The sequence below is a fragment of the Penicillium malachiteum genome (genome assembly GCF_028827825.1).
Source record: "Penicillium malachiteum strain IBT 17515 chromosome Unknown utg000004l:1.0-4883003.0:1.0-4884900.0, whole genome shotgun sequence".
NCBI classification, from domain to species: domain Eukaryota; kingdom Fungi; phylum Ascomycota; class Eurotiomycetes; order Eurotiales; family Aspergillaceae; genus Penicillium; species Penicillium malachiteum.
In genome coordinates this window covers 2,227,707-2,248,183 of record NW_026643097.1, presented here as the reverse complement: position 1 = coordinate 2,248,183, position 20,477 = coordinate 2,227,707, and the positions used below count along the sequence as shown (strand labels likewise).

At 43.4% G+C, this 20,477-nt stretch overlaps 4 protein-coding genes across 4 annotated transcripts; 2 read left to right on the top strand and 2 right to left on the bottom strand.

The window, feature by feature from the left end:
- Positions 1-1,216: 1,216 nt before the first annotated feature.
- Positions 1,217-1,765, bottom strand: N7483_008967 (uncharacterized protein; the record flags this gene model as incomplete). The annotated part of the gene is made up of 1 exon (XM_057092394.1): positions 1,217-1,765. One exon carries the CDS (start codon positions 1,763-1,765, stop codon positions 1,217-1,219), a length of 549 nt encoding a protein of 182 aa, XP_056943568.1.
- Positions 1,766-4,826: 3,061 nt separating this feature from the next.
- N7483_008966 (hydrogen/calcium exchanger domain-containing protein) lies at positions 4,827-6,896 on the top strand (the record flags this gene model as incomplete). Its single annotated transcript, XM_057092393.1, has 6 exons — positions 4,827-5,859; positions 5,922-5,954; positions 6,009-6,319; positions 6,386-6,619; positions 6,686-6,739; positions 6,798-6,896. 6 exons carry the CDS (start codon positions 4,827-4,829, stop codon positions 6,894-6,896), a joined length of 1,764 nt encoding a protein of 587 aa, XP_056943567.1.
- Positions 6,897-13,355: 6,459 nt separating this feature from the next.
- On the top strand, positions 13,356-15,236 carry N7483_008965 (P450 monooxygenase; the record flags this gene model as incomplete). The annotated part of the gene is made up of 4 exons (XM_057092392.1): positions 13,356-13,620; positions 13,681-14,317; positions 14,367-14,958; positions 15,033-15,236. 4 exons carry the CDS (start codon positions 13,356-13,358, stop codon positions 15,234-15,236), a joined length of 1,698 nt encoding a protein of 565 aa, XP_056943566.1.
- A 1,894-nt stretch (positions 15,237-17,130) lies between these two features.
- Positions 17,131-17,502, bottom strand: N7483_008964 (uncharacterized protein; the record flags this gene model as incomplete). Its single annotated transcript, XM_057092391.1, has 1 exon — positions 17,131-17,502. The coding sequence occupies one exon, from the start codon at positions 17,500-17,502 to the stop codon at positions 17,131-17,133; it is 372 nt and encodes a 123-aa protein (XP_056943565.1).
- Between the last annotated feature and the right edge of the window lie 2,975 nt (positions 17,503-20,477).

Sequence of the window (20,477 nt, the reverse complement as noted above, 5' to 3'; positions counted from 1 at the left end):
GGGCATGGAGTAGATGCCTTCGATCTCAACTACACCAGCTTTGGAAACCCATCAATTCTGAACTGCATGCTGGTTACTCTGTATAAAATAGCGGTTTAATTTATATCCCCCGTGCACGAGGATTGTAATAGAAGCTTTTCATGGAGTACCAATGTTCGATCCCACGAGCTTTGTCTATCTGGCTCCATTCTCGCTTGATCTGTAAGTACTAGTGCCTAGCCAAGAATCAACTTGGAATATCAAAATTACTAGTAAGGCTCCGCTGGGCTCATGTTGATACAAAACATCTTGTGCATATCCATACTGAGTTTGGAGGGGATGCTTTAGTCTAAATTTGGAACCATTCGTGGTACAACATTTAAGTATATGTACGGAGTACAGATGAAAACTCACGCAGAGCTTGAAATAGATACATAGCTTCTTCTATGAGCCTGGCAAAAGCAGATGTCCCCAATTGGGCAGAACTTCCTTTCAAGTTTGCTCCCCCGATGCTGGCTCGAACAGGTCGGTTAAATATGCGATGAAAATGCGAGTGAACACAGATCTCGGACCAAATTTCAGTAGAGTCTTCCACTAATCAGCTCCACAGCTACACTTGGGCGCTCTTTATCATGGACTCAAGTGCTACTCCATACAGGCTCGCAAAGGCGACTTGAAGGATCCTGCCTAGCAGATGGTGGGCCCAGCCCTGAGACTAAGCATGCATGTTTCCATGTCCATGTATCTAACATTTCATGCCTTTCAAATGCCGCGTCCCATGACCGCTTAGGACGGATGAAATTCAAAAATTGAGCTATTAATAAAATTTTAATGATAAGTCTTCAGATTGAATGTCACAGTGCCAGGTAGTATGTACTCTGTACTATAGATATGTCTCTACCTAAAAAACTGACTACGCGAAAGTCTACTGATTCGAAATACGAGTCAGGCCCACGGATGACACTCATCGGTCTCAGATGCTTAAATCATTCCTATTTTTGGATATCATGTCTTAATCCGAGTCTGTAGCTTCGGAATATTTTCCCGCTCAGGCAGCCTGTTTCAACTCAAGGTGTCGACATCTTAATTTGAACTTGTCTCATTCTTCGTCTCACCTTCAGGAAACAACGCCGCCAGCAGTATGCCGCTGTCTCCTCGTAACCTCTCTCCACTCCATAATCGCAGTGACAGCAATGACCCTCATATCAGGATCCAATCCCGATCGTAGCGTAAGAATTCATTTATCCCTATCAGAGGCATTGGCAGTGAAAGTAGCAACGGGATCACCGTCTTTTTCAATAACCTTGTAATCTCGCCATCCTTTCTTCAACTCTGTAGTACCCCCGACATGACGATTCTCTCCCCGCATTCTCGCCAAAATATACATTCTCCCGTTCCACTCGAACGAATAACTCTTATTCAGTGCCGTGAGTCCCTCTCTTTTCATCTCAACCCACTGCATCCGACTCTCGTCGCCTGATCCCTGACGATCAACTCCAATCTTGTATCCCGTCATCCAATGATGAAAGACATGTGCGATGGGCTTGCCATCGTGAGACAGGACCAGTTTCGGTTTCCGTCGATTGATTGAGATGTGTGAGGTGACCTGGTACACTATTTTCGAGGGATCGGTGGCAGAACTTATGAGTACATCGCCATTGTTTGGGCCATTTATATCCTCGGATAGGATCAGAGTTTCGCCATTGGAGATGGTGGAGGGCGCGATAGAGGGGTGAGCAATTTCATCCTCAGAGGGCCTGTTATCGGGTTCAAGTTCTCCTTCCATTTCAATTTTCATCACAAAATATCAGGGCGGAGTTGACCAAGTTTCCAGGTGAAAACAATGGTCAAATGGCCGGTGCCAGAAAGTTGGTGTGGTCGCGGTGTTGGTGTCGATCTTTTTACCGTTCTAAGCTGACTGGTCATGCGGGTTCAAATATTCAGGTTGGTAAAGAGCCTTTAAGTTGAAACTTCATTCTCAATAACTGGCACAAGTATGGGACCTTTAAGTATTCGGCATTCAAATATCACTTTTGAGCCCTGGAGCACTGCCAGTATGTACTAGTATGTAGCGCGACATAAGTATATATCGGGTTAGCGCGCATCAATTCAACCCCGGGCCAATGTTCAACTTGAAGTTGGAACTTGAAGTTGATGTGCACTGGTATGTCACAGTGTTACTAGTACTAGTAGTCCATAATGACATTCAAGTTTGAATGAAAATGGATCATATGTGGATATCGCATCTGATACTGGATCGCGGTATATCATGACCTGATTGACCTTGCATTTAATAGTCGAATGTTGAGTGTAAATGTCAACTGGTGAGACCGCGTCATGATAGTTTGATCATTCAAACCTGGGAATGTATATGTTCGGCAGAATTACTACTGGCAATAACCTGAATCTACTAGTCCTACTAGCAGTAGAACCATCTGTATTGACTAGTACATAGGGTGTTTGATCAGCTATAAAAATGTATTCTGTCAATAGATTTCAAGTTCGTGCATGGAGAACATTGTGCCTAGAATTCGCGTTTAGAGCGCGCGGGAAATGACTCGGTTTCAATTGATCTCAAGTTGGGACTGGGGCATCTTGAGGCTCACCTTTATGCATGAATAAGATCTCAATCAAGGGTGGTTAATCAAGTTTCATCAAATTGAACAGGGCAATGTAGGCGTTAACCAATAGGTTCAAATGTTAGAGACGCTCCACACCTACACTAAATATAGCACAGTAAGCGCAGGCAGCAACAATTATTGCAGAAAAACCCGGGCGTAAAAGAGCCTCCATGATCTCCAGAGATAAAATGCCCCAGGTTTCGCAAATTAGCGCATGTGTTTTAATTTTCACAGGGAACTCTCCCTATATCCTATCCTATATTCTTGGGCCTTACCTCTCGAAAACACAACCTCAGAGTCCACGTCACGGTCACGGCTAGTGCGTCGTTGGGTCGCGATGGGCGCTAAGACCGACATTCATTTGACATTCATTTGACATTCATTTGACATTCATCTGACATTCGTCAACGCTAGGAAAATCAAAGGATTTGAGTTCTTTCACTTTCAAGTTGGCGCCTGACAGGATCTGGAGTCTGGGGGCTGTGGCTAATGTCCGGGTGTGGACGGGACTGTGGCCAGGACTGTGGCCAGGTCAATCCGATCTTTTCCGTCCGTGCAGCAACCTTCAATATCCAGCGGGTCATTCCCCAGTTATACAAGCCACCAACGTATTTAATGATCTGATTTGAAGCCTCATGCTAATCTGGACTAATCTAACGAGCCACGAACAACCTGGGTGATACTATCCACAACATATAAGGACAATCCATTCCCCTCCCACTTTGCCCTACCGCAAGAGCAAGGAATGACCAACATCTCGCACTCACAGGGGTTCAAATACAACTCAAACTACGTATGTTTCACGTGATAAACTACAGAGGCGACTGGCTGGATTCTCGCACCATTTTACGACAAGGGGTTGTGGCGTCTCAACATTCGTTATGTGTTCTCTCCAATCAGAACGTGGACCCACGGGATAGAACGGAGACAACGCCACATTTTAACCCCCTGATTGGTTTACCAGAAGACCTGCACAGGAGATCTTTGATTTACTTTTTGTTGTCCCGTCTGGTGCCACAGGTGTCAACATCAGATCCAGAGGTCAATCCGCGGTGTGACCTCAACAAACAAGAATTGGATCAGGGGTTTGATGATTTAATTATGATGATGGGCTTTTTTGCCAAGGTCCCAAGAGCTTAGAAAATGACAATGGAAGCTTCATCCTAAGAAGCCTTTTTCCGTTTTCTTTCCTTGGTTTAATAGACTTTTTCAAGGTCAAGTTGACAACGCACCTCCTGTCAGTCCCCGGGGCCTTCCTTGGCAATCCGCGGCCTAATATACTAAAATATATCAGCATTGGCACCCAAATTTGTGATATAACGATATATATAATATCGGCCCAAGGTCAATTGGATTTCCTGGTGAAATCTCTGAAACTTGAACTGGTTTCGCGTCGCAATCCCAATTTACTCTTAACCTCTAAGCGCCAAGCTTCTCATCTCCACTCATCACAATTCCTCAAGGGGGCACAGCCACAATCCCCAAGTTTCCAGCGCCAGTTGCAGTATTGACGGTCAAAAAACTTTCCGCCCGTAAACGAAATCTCTCCTGTTAGACTCTTCAGCTATTGTTTTTTCCCCATATTTTCTCTTTCCCCCTATCCTCGCACCATTTGTTGTTGTTGTGTGTGAATGCCACTCTTTGTTGGAAGTCCGCCCTCCCTTGCTTACCGCTAGCTTCATTCATTTTTTTTTTCATTGGGGAGAAATCGCCGGACTTATTTTCTTTTCAATTTGACTCTTTCATCAAAATTCTTTGACCCTAGCCATACCCACTGATAATCTCCAACTGTGGCTTACAAAACCTTGAGGCTCAGCCACCCTTACCGTATCTCGCAAACCTCCCAACATCCACTGAACTTCGTATCGAATTCCTCTTTTGAAACATCTTCAACATTTACGGAGTGAGTGGTCCCTGTCCCGCGCGGCTGTGAGTTGTTGGCGAGGCCACCTACTCCATAGTACAGCACAGCCCAAATTAGGCAGTAACCTCACTTGAGCCTCTTAAATTGACAAGGACAAGCACCCAGGGTTTAATTGGAGCCAACAATAAACAGAGCGAAGACGAGGCATACTGACTGAAACCAATACCAGACTTAATATCAAGCCCAATTATTATACCTCACTTTCATAATGCGTGAGTCAACCATCCTTCACACTGATATAAAGTGAAACAATGGTCGGGGCTGCAAGATATCATACTACAAATCAAAACAGTAACAACTACATGGTTTGGCGTAAGATATCTAGCAGCCTGAGTGATTATTTTGACAAGTTTGACTCTTTTAAGGCCATTGGCAATACTGACATTCATAAACTTGAAGATAAGGCTAAACGTGCGGCTCACAAATTGGCCTGGTACGACGGAGAGGGCGAGCCAACTTCTCACAACCCATTCAGAAAGATCCATCGACGTCAACATCGCCGCACTGGGACTATGGAATCTGTGGAACTTGAATCTCAACTGCCCCACTCAGGCAGTCTTCGCGATCTTTCTTTGTCAGGAAACCGTGATCGTCGACGAGAGCAGACGGATGGTCTTACAGGGCCTGAGTACTCTAACAGCTTTCCTCCTGACAGCGAAGGGAAATACACTACAGGTGGCGCTGAGCGTAGTGCTCCAGAGCCATCAAATAGCAGCCAAACCCCCATCAATGTCCCCGAGTCTCCAGAGCAGGATGACGGTACGCTCAGGAAACGGAAAACCGCCAATAGTCTCGATCGGCGACAATCGACGGATGTCAAGGATTTGGAGGATATGAAGAATAATGAACCTAAGTTCACGGTTGCGTCGCAGTTGAGGGCTACTATTCTCAACTCCTGGATCAATGTTCTTATCATTGCCGCGCCGGTTGGAATTGCTCTGTATGCCGTAAAAGCCAACTCTGTTGCTGTCTTTGTTGTCAACTTCATTGCTATCATCCCATTGGCTGCTATGCTGAGTTTTGCGACAGAGGAGATTGCTATGAGAACCGGAGAAACGATCGGTGGTCTGTTGAATGCCACCTTCGGTAATGCTGTGGAATTGATTGTTGCCATCTTGGCTTTGGTCAAGAAGGAGGTTACTATTGTGCAGACTTCTCTGATTGGAAGTATGCTGTCCAACTTGCTTCTTGTCATGGGAATGTGTTTCTTCTTTGGCGGTGTAAACCGCTTGGAACAGCACTTCAATGTCACGGTTGCGCAAACAGCAGCAAGTCTTCTCGCATTGGCTGTCAGCAGTCTGATCATTCCTACTGCTTTCCATAACTGGTCTGATGGTAAGTTGAATCTTGACTGAGATCGAAACTTTGAGTATTAGCTTACAGTGATGAACCTATAGGAAACAAGGATAAAACTCCCGCTCTCTCTCGAGGTATGTCTAACTCCATGAAGGCCAAGCAAGTCCATAGTTATTAAGAACCAGCAGGCACCAGCGTCCTTCTTCTAATCGTCTACGGCTGCTATCTCTTCTTCCAGCTCAAATCCCACACCGAAATCTACACCCAAAAGAGTCCCAAGGTCGAGAAACGAAACAAGCGACCCTCGGAGGGCGATGCGAACCGCGGTATCGCTCAGATCGGCAAGATGACTCTCCAAACCATTGGCGGTGAACAGGCACAACAACTACAAATGAAGGATCCAGAGGATGAAGAGGAGCAGCCCCAGCTGTCTGTCACGGTTGCTGTTCTTACACTTGTGATTTCCACTGCACTCGTTGCTGTGTGTGCCGAGTTCATGGTGAGTCACTTTTGATAGATAACAAGATTCTTTTACATGTTACTAACAGTTTTTTTTCGTGTCTAGGTCGACTCCATTGATGCCCTCACTGCTACTGGTAACATCGGAACTACCTTTGTCGGTCTGATTCTACTTCCCATCGTCGGTAACGCGGCGGAGCACGCTACTGCTGTCACGGTCGCATGCAAGGATAAGATGGATCTGGCTATTGGTGTTGCCGTTGGATCTAGTATGCAGATTGCTCTGCTTGTTCTACCGCTGATTGTCGTTATTGGTTGGTGTATGGGTGTTGACACTATGGTATGCAAGATCCTTATGAACTCCTAGATTTCGGCCCCTTGAACGTTTGGCATTAACTAGTTGTAGACCCTCAATTTCGACGGATTCCAAGTGATCTTATTGTTTGTCGCTGTTCTGCTGGTATGGACCTCTCAAATTCCAACAATAACCGGACATATTCTGATATTCTTACTTCCAGGTCAACTACCTAATTTCGGATGGAAAGTCTCACTGGCTTGAGGGCGTCTTGCTTATGATGATGTATCTGATTATCGCCATTGCTGCTTGGTTCTTTTGATAGGCTCCGGGAGTAAGTATCTGTGTCTGGTACCCACGATCTTTGTTTTCATTTTGGTCCAAGTTCATTCTCTTCTATTCTTTACGTATTTTCGTTTCTATTAGACCTTATAACTTCTTGCTTCTCGAAAGAGCATAATAACTAGCAATACCACACTTGGTAATGTTACTTTTGACCCACACCTGTCTTGTTTAATAGGCAGATCTTATCTACTAGGTAGTACTTTATTTTTTCCCTATAAACATTTTGAAGCGCGTTAGATATCACTTCCAGATGGATTGAATCTTGGAACCTTGGAATCATCCGAGCTCAGCACTGTATGTATTGCCGAGACCCTCCCTTGACACATTCCCCTCCAACTTCTAGTATGACTTGAGATGATGATGCAAAATGGTGTTTTTGATAACTGACAGAATTTCATACAAAAACAACTATCAGTTCCAACATTGAAAGGTTCCTTATGGTAGGCTCTTTCACTAGGATCTTGTAACCTTTCAAGTTTCCACTGTCTGACGGAATACCCACTAGTTGACTTGATATCTCAATATGTATAGCCCCAATAGCTCCTACCGTCTTCTTGATAGTTAACTGAACTTGCGACTATAGTGCATCTACATCATTTGTCTGATACATACGACCACAAGGTGTGGAGAACAGGGCTTCCCGTCCGCTCAGCCGTACTTAAGTCACATACTAAACGCGGTTAATTCTCAAGAAGCCCTCGGCCTTAAAACAGCACCATGTTTGCGTTAGGGTGAGTAAGGGTGATTTGGGTGAGAATTCTGGAGACTGGGGGGTGAGAGAGGTGAGAACGGGGTGAGAACGGGGTGAGAAGACCCATCGTAGTACTTGCATTTTAGATAAATAGTAGCCTCGGGGCGCTCATTGAGGCCTACTATTTTTTATTTATCTTTATCTCTTAGCTGAAAGAAGATACTTGTAGAAAATATATAGAAAAATCTCGCTGAGGGAAACGCTTATGCTATACTATATAGGTTTATTCTTAACTATTAGAACGAGCAGGAATAAGAGGGAAATACTATTTGCTATAAAGAGCTAGCACTAGCTACGGTCTAGAATTATGAAAATACTATATTAAACTGCGTATTACTATAATTTATAAGTAGTCCTATGAAAATTTATCTTTTTATTATTAGCCCTAATATATTATATATTGAGGCTATCTTATAATAAAGTAGCTAATATTAACTTTATAAAAGAGGAGCCTGATCCTACCTTATAACTCCTTAAATCTTTTGTAGAATACTTTATTACTAGAAGGAAAGATTTCTCATTATAGAAGATGGTCTATTAAAATTTTATTAATTTTATTTTATGTTAGATCACGTGGTCTGTATAGTTCAGACCAAGGTGGCTAGGTAGATAGCTCTCGACGTGTCGGGGCAGACTTCCCCTCCGCGTGCTTCCCCCCATACGTGTTCTTTCCTGTAGCTGTTCCAAAGGCACACCTCCTAACATTTTAAGATAGGAGTGGGAAACTTCTTATTCTTTATTAAACTAAGTTAAAAATGATGTTTTGAATGTATAGTTGAATAATAAGAACCAATCTATAAATATTTTTATAAATCTATTGTGAAGGGCTCTATAAAGACTGAAACAGAACGATATAGGCCACCATGCAGTTTATATTTAAGCTTAAGGAAAGGAAGACTATTATATATGATTGGGGGTTTATGCGTCTTCCTATGGGTCACGTGCCATACGGGTACGTGAGTGGCTAGTCACGTAGGGTTCATTGGGAAACCTGATGAATCTCTTTTGAGCGTAAAAATTATAATACTTGGGATGGTAGCAGTCGTACGTATGCTTGGGCCTGTTAAGGTAAGCCCCATTCGGGTTTAACCTATAACATTACCCCCCTTCTTTAGTCTGAAGCTCCTATGAGCACTCTCTTCGATGTGATATGAGTCCGTTTGGACGTCAACGCCATCGTACGTTCATACTCATCCAAAGCTGTACAATCTCCAACTAGATACGCTGGCTCCTAAGTTATTTTGGCGTAACCAGCCCACTTTATATGATATTCTGTCCTCACTCCATGGCCTCTCTTCTATATATGGTGTACCATGATCTCCTCGATCTTATACTCTATCTGTCTGTCGACTTTAGTTGGGGGTGGTTGTGGGTTATCAATAACTGAGGACAGAAATAGGTCTGATGCAAACGGACGTATTAGATCGACGTAGAACGCAGGGTGAATTCCGGACTGGACTTCTAGTTTCACTGTATGTGTCTTTAGGATATTGACGATCTTATAACATATATGAATCTAGTGAAGGGTCTTCAAGAACCTTTCCGTTTGTACGTTCCATAGGTTTAACCAAACCATATTACGCTTTATATATACTAGTGCCGCTTATCTTATATAGTTAGCTGATATCTCTTATTACTCCTATGCTATAGTGATAAAGCAGAGTATCAGCCTGATTCGTAGAGTCCAATAACAATAAGTAAATAGCCGCGAAGAACTAAATACATAATGCGGTAAAGAGAGTCCCTTATATACCCAGTCCTCCCTATCATCCTGTCCTGCTGTCAGGAGTCAGGACAGGTCCATTCCGTTCCGTTCGAACGGACAGGACCTATTGTTGGAATAGATTGTCGGATAGAGGCCTTACTGCCTGAGATTACGTAAACCTACACTGTAACTAACTAACGTGAAGTCCGGTTGCGCGGGCGACCCGGTTGCGCGAGCGACCCCACCAAATTTTCAAAAACTACCATTTTTTAAAAACTATTAAAACCACAAAAATAATAAAATATTGACTATTAAACACGTCCAGGGCACTTAGTATAAGCATGACCTTTAATCCCACACGCAGAACAGGTTATTTGTCGTCGAACCAAGGGCACAGAGGGTAAAGTTGGCTCAATTGTTGGTTCTGCCTGCACCTGTGGTAAAGATATATCTTTGCTTTCATCCTTATCCTCGACCACCACATCGTCCTGACCACCTTCTAGACCCCCAAAGATGCCTTTCTGGGTAGTAAACTTATGTTTGGTCTCTTGCTTTTTGGTCTGTCTCTTATTGGCAGCCTCTAATTGAGTGCAGCGATTCTGGAGAAAAATATGGTGGTGGACCACTTTTATAGTCATCTCGTAGGTCTTCTCAATCTCCTTTTTTGTAGGCGAAGAAAGGATTGAAGAAGAAGATTGTAGACCTTTTTTGACCCGAGATTGCGATTTTATAAACTTTGAAAGGGTCCAGAGAGTATTTGGATCGCTATCGCTACCAGAAGAGACTGGTCGCTGAGAAAGGATCTCCAAAGAAGGAAGGGAATCCAGGTGTAAATTTAGCTGTTCCAAGACCCTATTAGCATCGAATGATGCTAATCCAGTAGCTGAAAAGCTATTCTGTATAGTAGAAGACTTAAAAGTACCCATTCTCGCATCTGCGATCAGTTCAAGGAAATCTTCCTTGTCAATAGAGTTAACTCCGTTTCGTATCAAAGTCGAGACCGCTCCTCTATAAAGCCTCTTCAAAACCGAAAAACAACCCACATCCAAAGGTTGTAAAAGATGAGAAGCATGAGGAGGCATACAGATTGCGATGATTTGGTTTTCTTCACAAATTTGGTCAAATTCAGGGGTTAAATGACTCCCATGACCATCAAGGACTAATAAGCAATATTTTCCCACTCTTATCCTAATGTTTGGGATAAAATGATATTTTAACCACCATAAACCAATTATATTGGTAGTCCAGCCATTTTCGCTTATAGTCAAACGAGCTCCTTTTTGATTTAAAAGGAGATAAGGGCGTAGATGCTCTAGAAACTTTTTTCCCTTAAAAATAAAAAGCGGCGGGAGAACACTTCCAGAAGCTCTAATATACTCAATCGAAGTCACCCAGTCACGATTTCCAGCTTGTAAAAGAGCTCTTTTCCCATGATATTCCGCTAAAGTGATAATCTTTTGTGTTGCGCCAATACCTATCGCAAAACCAGACTCATTAAAGTTGAAGATATCGTCTGAAGCGATACCCCACTTTTCTATCGTCCTTTGAACCAAATCAAACCATGGTTTAATGATTCGAGGGTCTTCTGAAAGAGCTCTCTGATAATCGTATCTACGAGAGAGGCGAGTAGAGAGATTTGGGCGTCGTTTGATAAATTCAGCAGGCCAATGTTTACCCACAGTAGAGGGTGTAGTTTTTCGGGCATCAAGTAGAAGATTAGCCATATCTCGCAACATAGGCAAAGTAAGAGCTGCCCCTCTAGAATCCATATCCAGTAGCCATTTTTCAATCGATCCCTCCTCAGCTTCGGTAAAAATAAAGCGATTGTGTCGCTTTTCAGTAGCAGATTCGCGCCCATTGATCCGGGCCTTCAAAGTTGAGACAGGTATCTCAAAAGATCGTGCAGCAGCGGCAGCAGAGGGATACTTGCCATCTTTTATAGCTTTTATAGCTATCAAAAGGCGACCCTCCTGCTCCGTCAACTTTTTTTTTTATCAGAGCGCTGGGGGGGGCATTATTGTGATGGTTAAAAAAGAGGTGTTGTTATTGAAGTGTATTTTTGGTGGGGTCGCTCGCGCAACCGGGTCGCCCGCGCAACCGGACTTCACGTTAGTTAGCCGTCAAAAGGGCCGTCTATTGAAAATGATGATGTTTCAAATTAAGCACAATCTGATTTGAAACAGCCAGAAGCTTTTCACACAGAGAGAAGTGCCAGATAATAATTTCTTCCTTGGCCTTTACGCTTCAAAAATGAGCATCAAGAGATCTTATATGATTTTCTTGGAGGGAATAGCAGTCTCAAAATTGAGATATGCAAATATCTGACTGCAGTCCGCTATGCACAACTCCAATTTCATTCCAAAAGCGACCAGGCGTGCTCTCCCTTTATTTATGTGTTTTTTCCACGTCTTCCGAGTGAGTCGCTTGGACACCATCCATTAGACGTACCTACATGACCCTGACCGCTGATTGGAGTGGAAATCCCAAAAGAGCGCGGATTCAAATATTGGCGCACTGATATCACTAGAGGTAATCGAAAGAAGGACTTAACTCCAAAGCTATCAAGGTGGGCATGGAACCACAATAACCCAGCTGATTACTGACTGAGGCTTTGATTAAGTCCAAGCCCTGGAGTAGTAAGAGTCAGCATTATAATCTCAGCTCTAGTGCCGCCGAGTATAACTACTGGTGCCTTCAAATTTTGCTCTCTACCTAGAGACACTATACCTCCAAGAGATCTATGGGGCGCAAGAGGTACTATACTCATTGGTCTCTGTAGTCTTTAGAAAAGCAGAACTAGAGAAAAAAAATAAGAATGATAGCTATCAGTTCCTTTCTCGCACCCTATCAGCAAAGGTACTATTCAATATCATGCAATGAGGAAATGCCAAGAAACATACTAATGTCTTGTGCGTGCATGAGGAGGGAGAGGAGATGGTGACAGCCTGATGAGAAATACTTCGCGTCTACATCCGGGGAATCAGATGTGTTCACCCGCATGTGTATAGGGAAAAGTTTAGTATTCCCTATAAGGAGGCTGAGATTTGCGTGGATACTACAACGCAAGGTGAGGTGTCATAAGGCCAAAGGCGAATGAAAAAGTAAGTTTTGGTGAATATCTTTCAGGAGATGGCGAGGTCACAGCTCAAGTGTAGCACTACATACAATATTTAGCAGTCATCCCTAAGGGTAATCTTGTACTTCTGCGTATCAGACTACTTTACCATCTGTGCAGCACAGCACCCTGGAACCTTGGTTTAAAATTTTTAGTCGACTCCCCTTGTGGAAGAACACAAACTTGAACTTCAAGTCAACATCATATCGGCCTATAGTACTAATTATTATAATATTTCACTATTTTATTGATGATTCTTTTATTAGATTGCATTGAATATTGGCTATATATTCACATATGCAATAATTAAGGCGTGAACAATGTGAACTCCCGCATGAACAACGTCATGGTTTCTAACCAATAGGATTCAATGGATTATGTGCACCAATGATACTAGACTATGCGTCATTTCAAGAAAGAGCAATCTCCCAAGATTCGCACGTTCACATGGAGATGATCTATGATATATTGCAATATCAACAGCATGGTTAGCATTGGTGACTGCTCAAGTGCTGTTCCATGCTGTCAGGGTTAACCTGATTTGCCTAAATGACCGGATTCCGGACTCCAACAGGGCGCAACTTGAATGCATCAGAATCCATCGGAGGGGATTGTCTGGACGAGGAAGTAGAAAGGTACAGATCTTCCTTCTGGGTTCTCGTGAAATAAGAGTAAGCTACAAGGTCCTTCATGTGGTGTGACTATTCTATCCCCAGAATCTAGGCGGCATCTAAATCCTCTTACCTGCTCTTTCCCAGCATATTTACTCCAAGAGTTCCCGAATTTTCTCCAATCTATCTATTTTCCCATGCAACCTTACATCAATTTGTCTTTCTTTTACTCCGAGGCTACTTCTGAGTCCAATATGGGTATTCTTAGTGAATTTGATTCTCCACTCAGCCAAGTTTTGGCCGGCCCGTTTAAGGTCGTCACAATCACCAACATTCTTCTCTTAACGATAGCCTTTGCTATGCTTCAGTTTTTATACCAAATTATATACTACAAGCTTTTTCATCCATTGAAACGTTATCCTGGTCCATTCTGGGCCAGCGTCACTCGACTATGGCAGGCCTGGCACTTCTTCCAAGGCAGCGAACTGGATGCACAATGGCAAGCAGTTAAAAAATACGGTATAGATATGAATTCTGGACTTTACAGAGGCTGAGATCGCCCACTCACAGACAACATAGGTCCGGTTGTCCGCGTGTCGCCAACAATGCTCTTGGTTACCGATAGTACCCTCCTACCCACTCTTTACCATCGTCGTGATGTAAAATCTAAGCTTTATATTTCTGAATATTTTGAGACACCAGGAAGTATCTTGATCAGGGATCCAACTAAGCATGCAGGCCATCGACGCCTAGTCGGTGCCACCTATTCATTATCCAATATCATGAGAATGGAGCCTTTGCTGGACAAACATATCTCAAAATGGCTTAATAAGGTCAAGTGCAAGTTTGCTGAAGATCAAAAGCCTCTTGATTATCCTATGTGGAGCTCTTTCTTATCTTATGATACCATCACAGATGTGGCGTTTCGCAATCCCTTAGGATTCATTGACACAGAATCCGATGTTGGTGGATTGATGAAGGCATTTCGTGTGGGATCTGTGGCGTTAGGCCTCGCAGGGCGTCTTCATACATTTTTCTCATGGCTTCCCCAGACATGGCTAAGAAGATATATTTTGGTACAACCTGAACAGACACAAGGGTTCGGGGTCATATTCAAACAAGCCAAATCAATTCTCCATGAGCGTACACAGGCTCTCGCTGAAGGCCGCACAATCAAGCCTCAGAAAGGTGATGGATCCTATGATTTTCTCCAGGCGTAAGTACTACACTATTCCCTCTCATATATCATCAATTATGGCTGATAGTCCCTTGATTATAAAAAGTTTTATGGATACATCTACCCCGGAGGGCGAGCTTCTAACATCTCAAGCCATCCAAAACGAAGTTTTTGTGATCTTAGGCGCGGGTACAGAAGGGTTTAGCTCGATGTCATCCGCTTTCTTTGCTGAGATCCTATCGCGTCCCATCATTCTCGAGCGTCTGCTGGCAGAGATCAAGGCCGCAGTAGAAGCAGGCAAGCTCTCTCAGCCAGTGCCTACTTACACAGAAGTCTCCCAGGGTCTACCATTCTTTGTAGCTTGTTTTCGTGAAACCATGCGCATTCATCCTACTGGGGCAGCTATGCTCCCTCGGCAGATCACTGCGGATGGTCCGGAACTAATCCTTAACGGGTTCAAGATTCCTCCTGGTATCGAAATTGGAGCAAATCCCTGGATTTGTCATCGAGATAAAGCGATATATGGAGAGGATGCAGAAGAATTTAACCCGGACCGGTGGCTGGGTGACCCCGCCCAGGTCAAGATATTTGAGAAGTACAACCTTGGTTGGGGCTATGGCTCCCGAGTCTGCCTTGGCAAGCATTTCGCTTTGATGATGTTATACAAAGCTCCGGTTGCGGTATGTTCATTTCTTTAGCCTGTACAATAAGATCATTTATTGGACCTCATTCTCTGACACCTCAACTTCTATAGCTGTTGATGCAGTTCGAGGCTAGTCTGTGCAGCGAGACGCTTGATACTCCTAAATACAGTGTTCGACCCTACGGCGCAACGCTAAATTGGAAAGATGTCTGGGTTGACTTGAGGACTCGTGACCCCTGGATCTCAACGAATGGGCACATAACTCACGCTGAAAAGAATTGTTTAGAGCGTCCTCACCTTGAGATAGCCACCTGAGTCGATGAGAGTCTCCTAACAGGAACTGTCGCACATACCTCGGATTGTCTATGTGAAGTATCGACACTCACCAGATTCATCGCTCTAAATAATTTGTCAGATATATTTTCCCTTTCCTCGCTATGCTAGTTAATCTAGGTTGTATTGATGGATATTCGATGGAGCATCCCTCAAAGGGTGAAACATGCCTTCCCAGCTCTCTTTTACCGTCTCACCAACTGCGCTCCTTTGACTAATGTTCCGTGGATCTGAAATTTCAATTTAGTTATCAAATTGAATCTCATCTGAAGGTCTACTAGTGTCACGGTCTATTAAATTCTGTACATTTGATTGCACTACTAGGACAAGGATTATTTATGACCCTATAGACACGTCCGGCTGACGTAGGTCTATAGCATCTATAGGTTGAACCAGATGAAGAGCCAGCATAGATAGATAAAACTGAGAACTTGAATATGTCATCTTGAGAGATTCCCTAGCCAATTCATACCCCTTTTTAATTCAGCCTTGCGAGTGAGCCGGGTCGTTCATTATATACATTCTTCAATGATTTTTATTTCATCAGAACACGGAAAGAGATATGGAGCCTCTCCATGCCTTTTTATCGTAAAATATTACTGACGGAAACTTGATCAGATCAGATCGCCGCCACATTACTTGCCACAATCCACTCAGTCTTTCTTTATTTGTCCTCTTTTAGCAAATAAAGACAGCCCTTGCACAATCTACGATATCTTCCTTGCGGCCTATAGATGGCATCGACCACTTTTGCAACAATCTATCGTGGCAAGAAAGAAAAACATGCAGTATTGGACTATGTTTGCAACCGCTGAGTGGTCAATTCTGGGGTACCCGGCTGCAGTTCAAGTCTGGGGGAGGCGAGCGGGCGGTTTTCCGGACACAACAGTTTAACCGAGAGGTAGACTCGCCAGTAAAGCCGCTATATTGAGCCAACACAACACCGCTTAAGTGTCGGAGACAGTTTGGCTTTTGTTCAGATCCTGGTAAACGATAGCCAGATCACTCAAAAAAGGATTATAGAAAGAAAAGGGGAAAACTATGGAGCGTTTGCACAGGCGCAAACTGATTTTGAATGTGATATCCAGATGTCTGATGGCCTCTCACAATGCAGAGGATTGTATGATTGATGTTCAATGTTCTCTGGCACTACCAGTGGAAATCAAATTTTACATTGCAACAGGGATTTGGGCGGGATTGGATTTCTACCGGCTCAATACTATTTCAATGGGTTGGCTTGAGGACTTGTGAGTGGGACGAAGCTACAGTAAGTGAGGAACTAAATACATGCTCAAGTTGTTAAATCAAAGTTCTGACGCTCGATGAGTCCATGTGTCATCACCTGATTAGATCCGGTATTATCACTTGACAGGATTTCAGATGACTTGTCTGGTGATTCTAGAACTAATCATTCGGCGGTTAGGGACAGTAATATTTATAGTGATTAGTCGGAGACCACTTTTAGCTCCCCCTTGACATTGCTGGAATGCCCTGTTACCCAACACTGGGTTGCTTGTAGTGTACTATGATACACCCTGACCATACTGACTCGACTCTATATCACTTGGTTGGCTTTCAACATCCCTCGCGACGTTGCGGCGTTAAGGGTCATGCCAAGCTTTCGGATAACTGCTGAGGGTCAAGATCATTTGCCTTTGCTTTGGTGTCGTCTGCGTCCGATTCCAAATTCTCCGTTTCCGTGCCCTCAGTCTGACCGTTCTTCTCGACCTTCAGAGTCTTCGCAATATCTCTGAGTGACCATATATAGGTCTGGATCCCAAGCCAGCACCCTGGTTTCCATCTCTTCGAGCTTTCGTGCGACGAGTCTCTCCATCTCTTCTTTTTCTGTGTCATCCAAGAGGTCAAGTCTCTGTCTTCATGCATCCTCGATATTGTCTCTAGGCCCAAAAAAACGCCGGTCGATCTTATGCCAATATACCGAATCAAAGGCAAAGTTACCCATCATGGCATAGACAATCCAGAAGTCACCACTGTCCCAGCTCTCTTGCATAGGCCCAGAGAGTCGTTCATTCTCTTTTAATCGCCCCTCCTGGATGGCATTGTCTTCGCATTTGACCATTGCCTTGAGAAATGTTCGAAGGCGGCGATCAAATGAGTCGGTCCAATCTTCGAGGCCACCACGCCAGTACTCAGGTCTTTCTAGAAGAAGCCACCAAGGCGGTGCAAACGAAAATTCAACTGGGGCTGCATATGTAAATTCCAAATCCACGACACCCACGATCTTCATCTGTTTATTGATGAGAACATCGCTTGGTCGGAAATCATCACTCCAGAGTTTGAAAGGACCTTTATCATATACTCAGTCGATTCAATGTCAGCACGAAGATGATATTGAAAATGATACATCAAAAAAAATTCGTCACAGAGAACTGGGTATATTACATGCGGTGAGAAATGCAAAATTCGATTCTTGTACATGGGCGTGCCGTAGGACTGTCCTTTCATTTCTAGGCCCCTCATAAAGGATATATATCCAAAATATTACCTAGAAGAACGACTTAAGATCGTATATGAAGGAATGTTTTCGCCTAAAAGTGAGCTAGTTGTGAAGGGTCGGAGCAAGTTTGGTCAAAGCGAGCAGGACCTCGAACTGTTTATATTAAGCTTAAGGAAGAGAAGGCTATCTGGGTGTTCTTGGGAAATTATATACATACTTGGTCACGTGCCCGTACGTGACCACCACCGGGCTCTGGCCCGTTACACTAATCGCTATAAAGGCTCTCGTGCTAGTCTTGCCATTTACTCCTGTGACCCCGTTACGTTTTTCTTTGATAGCCGGATCAAAATTAATTAGAAACGACGGCCATGAAGGGTTTTCTTGTCCTTATTAATCAAGAGATTATCGATAGAAATATCTTAATAGAGAATTCCTGCGTTTCGTAGAGACTGATGTCTAGTAATGCATCTTCCTAAGACTGTAAGTAAGGCTCTTTAAGTGCTTGCTTTATAAATTGCTTTTCTATAATCTTGCACGACAATGCGTCGATAGACTTAATTTAGTATTAGGTTGCTGGATGCCTTAGTAGGAGACGTTAAACAAGATTGTTTACAAGGAGGTAAAAAGACATTAATCCCACTAGAGGAACGCTTTATGCTGGACCTACGACTATTCCAGCCATTTCGTGAAACATCAGGCTTGGTTCTACCAGGCAGAACAGCTAAGCATTTAGGTTAATAATTACTTATAATATATATGTCCAAGCCCCCTTAAAGGTTTTCTTGGATATCATTAGCCTTATCATAGATAGACCTGGCTTTGAACCTCCGCATGAGTCCCTACCCCGGAACCTCCAACCGCCCATTAACCTCCAGAGGTTCGTTGAGGTTCAACCTCCATCGACCCGCATGAACCTGCATATGCATAATTTCTTGACGCGTTTCCTCTTTTGGCTGGATAAAATTGATGACTCATCTCTGTTTTTATAGCTGTTCCGTCAACCTGTAGACTTTTCAATGAATAATCTATCGACAGAATGAACTATAAAGAAATAATCATGCAAAAGTAAACAGTAGGCGTGGTCATCTATAAATTACAGTCAATATTCAATGATATCGACGTGGTGAGTGGTTAAAAAAAGTCATCGATAAAATAGCACGTAAAGTTGTGGATATATATATCGCAGACAGTGTAAAGCATGTGGATCTTTATCAGTAGAACTGATTTCTTTTCAGAAAACCATTAAGACGCAACTTTAACCCCCCTACCTTTATATCATTCAAGCCGCTATGTGTCAAGGAAGACAAAGGAAACACTATATTGAGGATCATGCAGATCTATTGCCGTATTGTCTACGGGATTCGGCACCAAGTCCGGCCACACATAGAGGGGGATTCCTGTAGGGCCCGACTTACACTCCTCAAGTGTTAGTCGCTGTATCTAAGTGAACCAGCCCCTCGTACTCTCCTCTTAGTATATCTCGCCTAGCCCACAGGTGTCACCCTAATCTGACAAGTTCATTACAATCAGGATGAAATGATTAACGTGGTCGGTAAGCGAGTGAGCCACCCAACCAATTTTTCGCGTCTCCAAGCACATTATCTTCCTTCTATCCACCACCATGCCTCCAATTCGCAATATATCAAGCCAGGATTCTCTCCAACAAGAAGGCCGCATCTTATTTGCCATACAAGCCATCAAAAAGAAAGAAATTACCTCTATACGGCAAGCTGCGAGCCAGTTCCAAGTGGATCGCTGTACGCTCACGCGTCGACTACGCGGCACTACAAATCGGGCTGAATCTCGCGCCAATGGTCATAAATTGACTGAAATTGAAGAGAATATCCTTATACAACGGATATTATCTCTAGATTCTCGTGGAACAGCCCCGACACAAGCTTACGTACAAGAGATGGCTAATATTCTCCTCGCAAAGCGTGGTTCTACCCAAATTCAAATCGTTGGCGAAAAATGGGTATATAAATTTACTCAACGTCATCAAGAGCTTAAATCACGCTTTTCACGACGATAGGACCACCAGCGAGCACTACAAGAAGACCCAAATATTATTCAAGAATGGTTTAACCTTATCCAAACCACAATCCAGCAATATGGTATCCTCGCGGACGATATCTATACCTTTGACGAGACTGGATTCGCGATAGGGCTTCCTTCGACATAGAAAGTGATTACCCGAGCAGAATAATACGGTTGGAGATCAGCTTTACAACCAGGAAATCGTGAGTGGGCGACTGCAATCGAGTCAATTAGCGGTTCGGGATGGGCGCTTCCACCGACAATAATCTTTAAAGTAAAGCAATATAATCAATTATGGTTTGAAGAGCTTCCACATAACTGGCGCTTTGAAGTTAGTTCAAATGGATGGACAACTGATGAGATAGGCCTTCGCTGGCTTTAGAAACAATTTATTCCATCAACAACTCACAGTACATGTGGGCGATATCGACTTCTTATTCTTGATGGACATGGAAGCCATCTTACACCAAAATTTGATCAAGTCTGCACAGATCATGATATTATTCCAATCTGTATACCTGCGCACTCTTCGCATCTTTTACAACCACTTGATATGAGGTATTTTGCTGTGTTAAAGCGTACCTATGGTGATTTAATCAGCCGAAAAGTACGAGCTGGAATCAACCTTATCGATAAACTTGATTTCCTTACAGCTTGTCCACAAGCTCGCACCAACACATTCAAATCAGATACAATCAAAAACAGCTTCCAAACAGCTGTAACAGTAC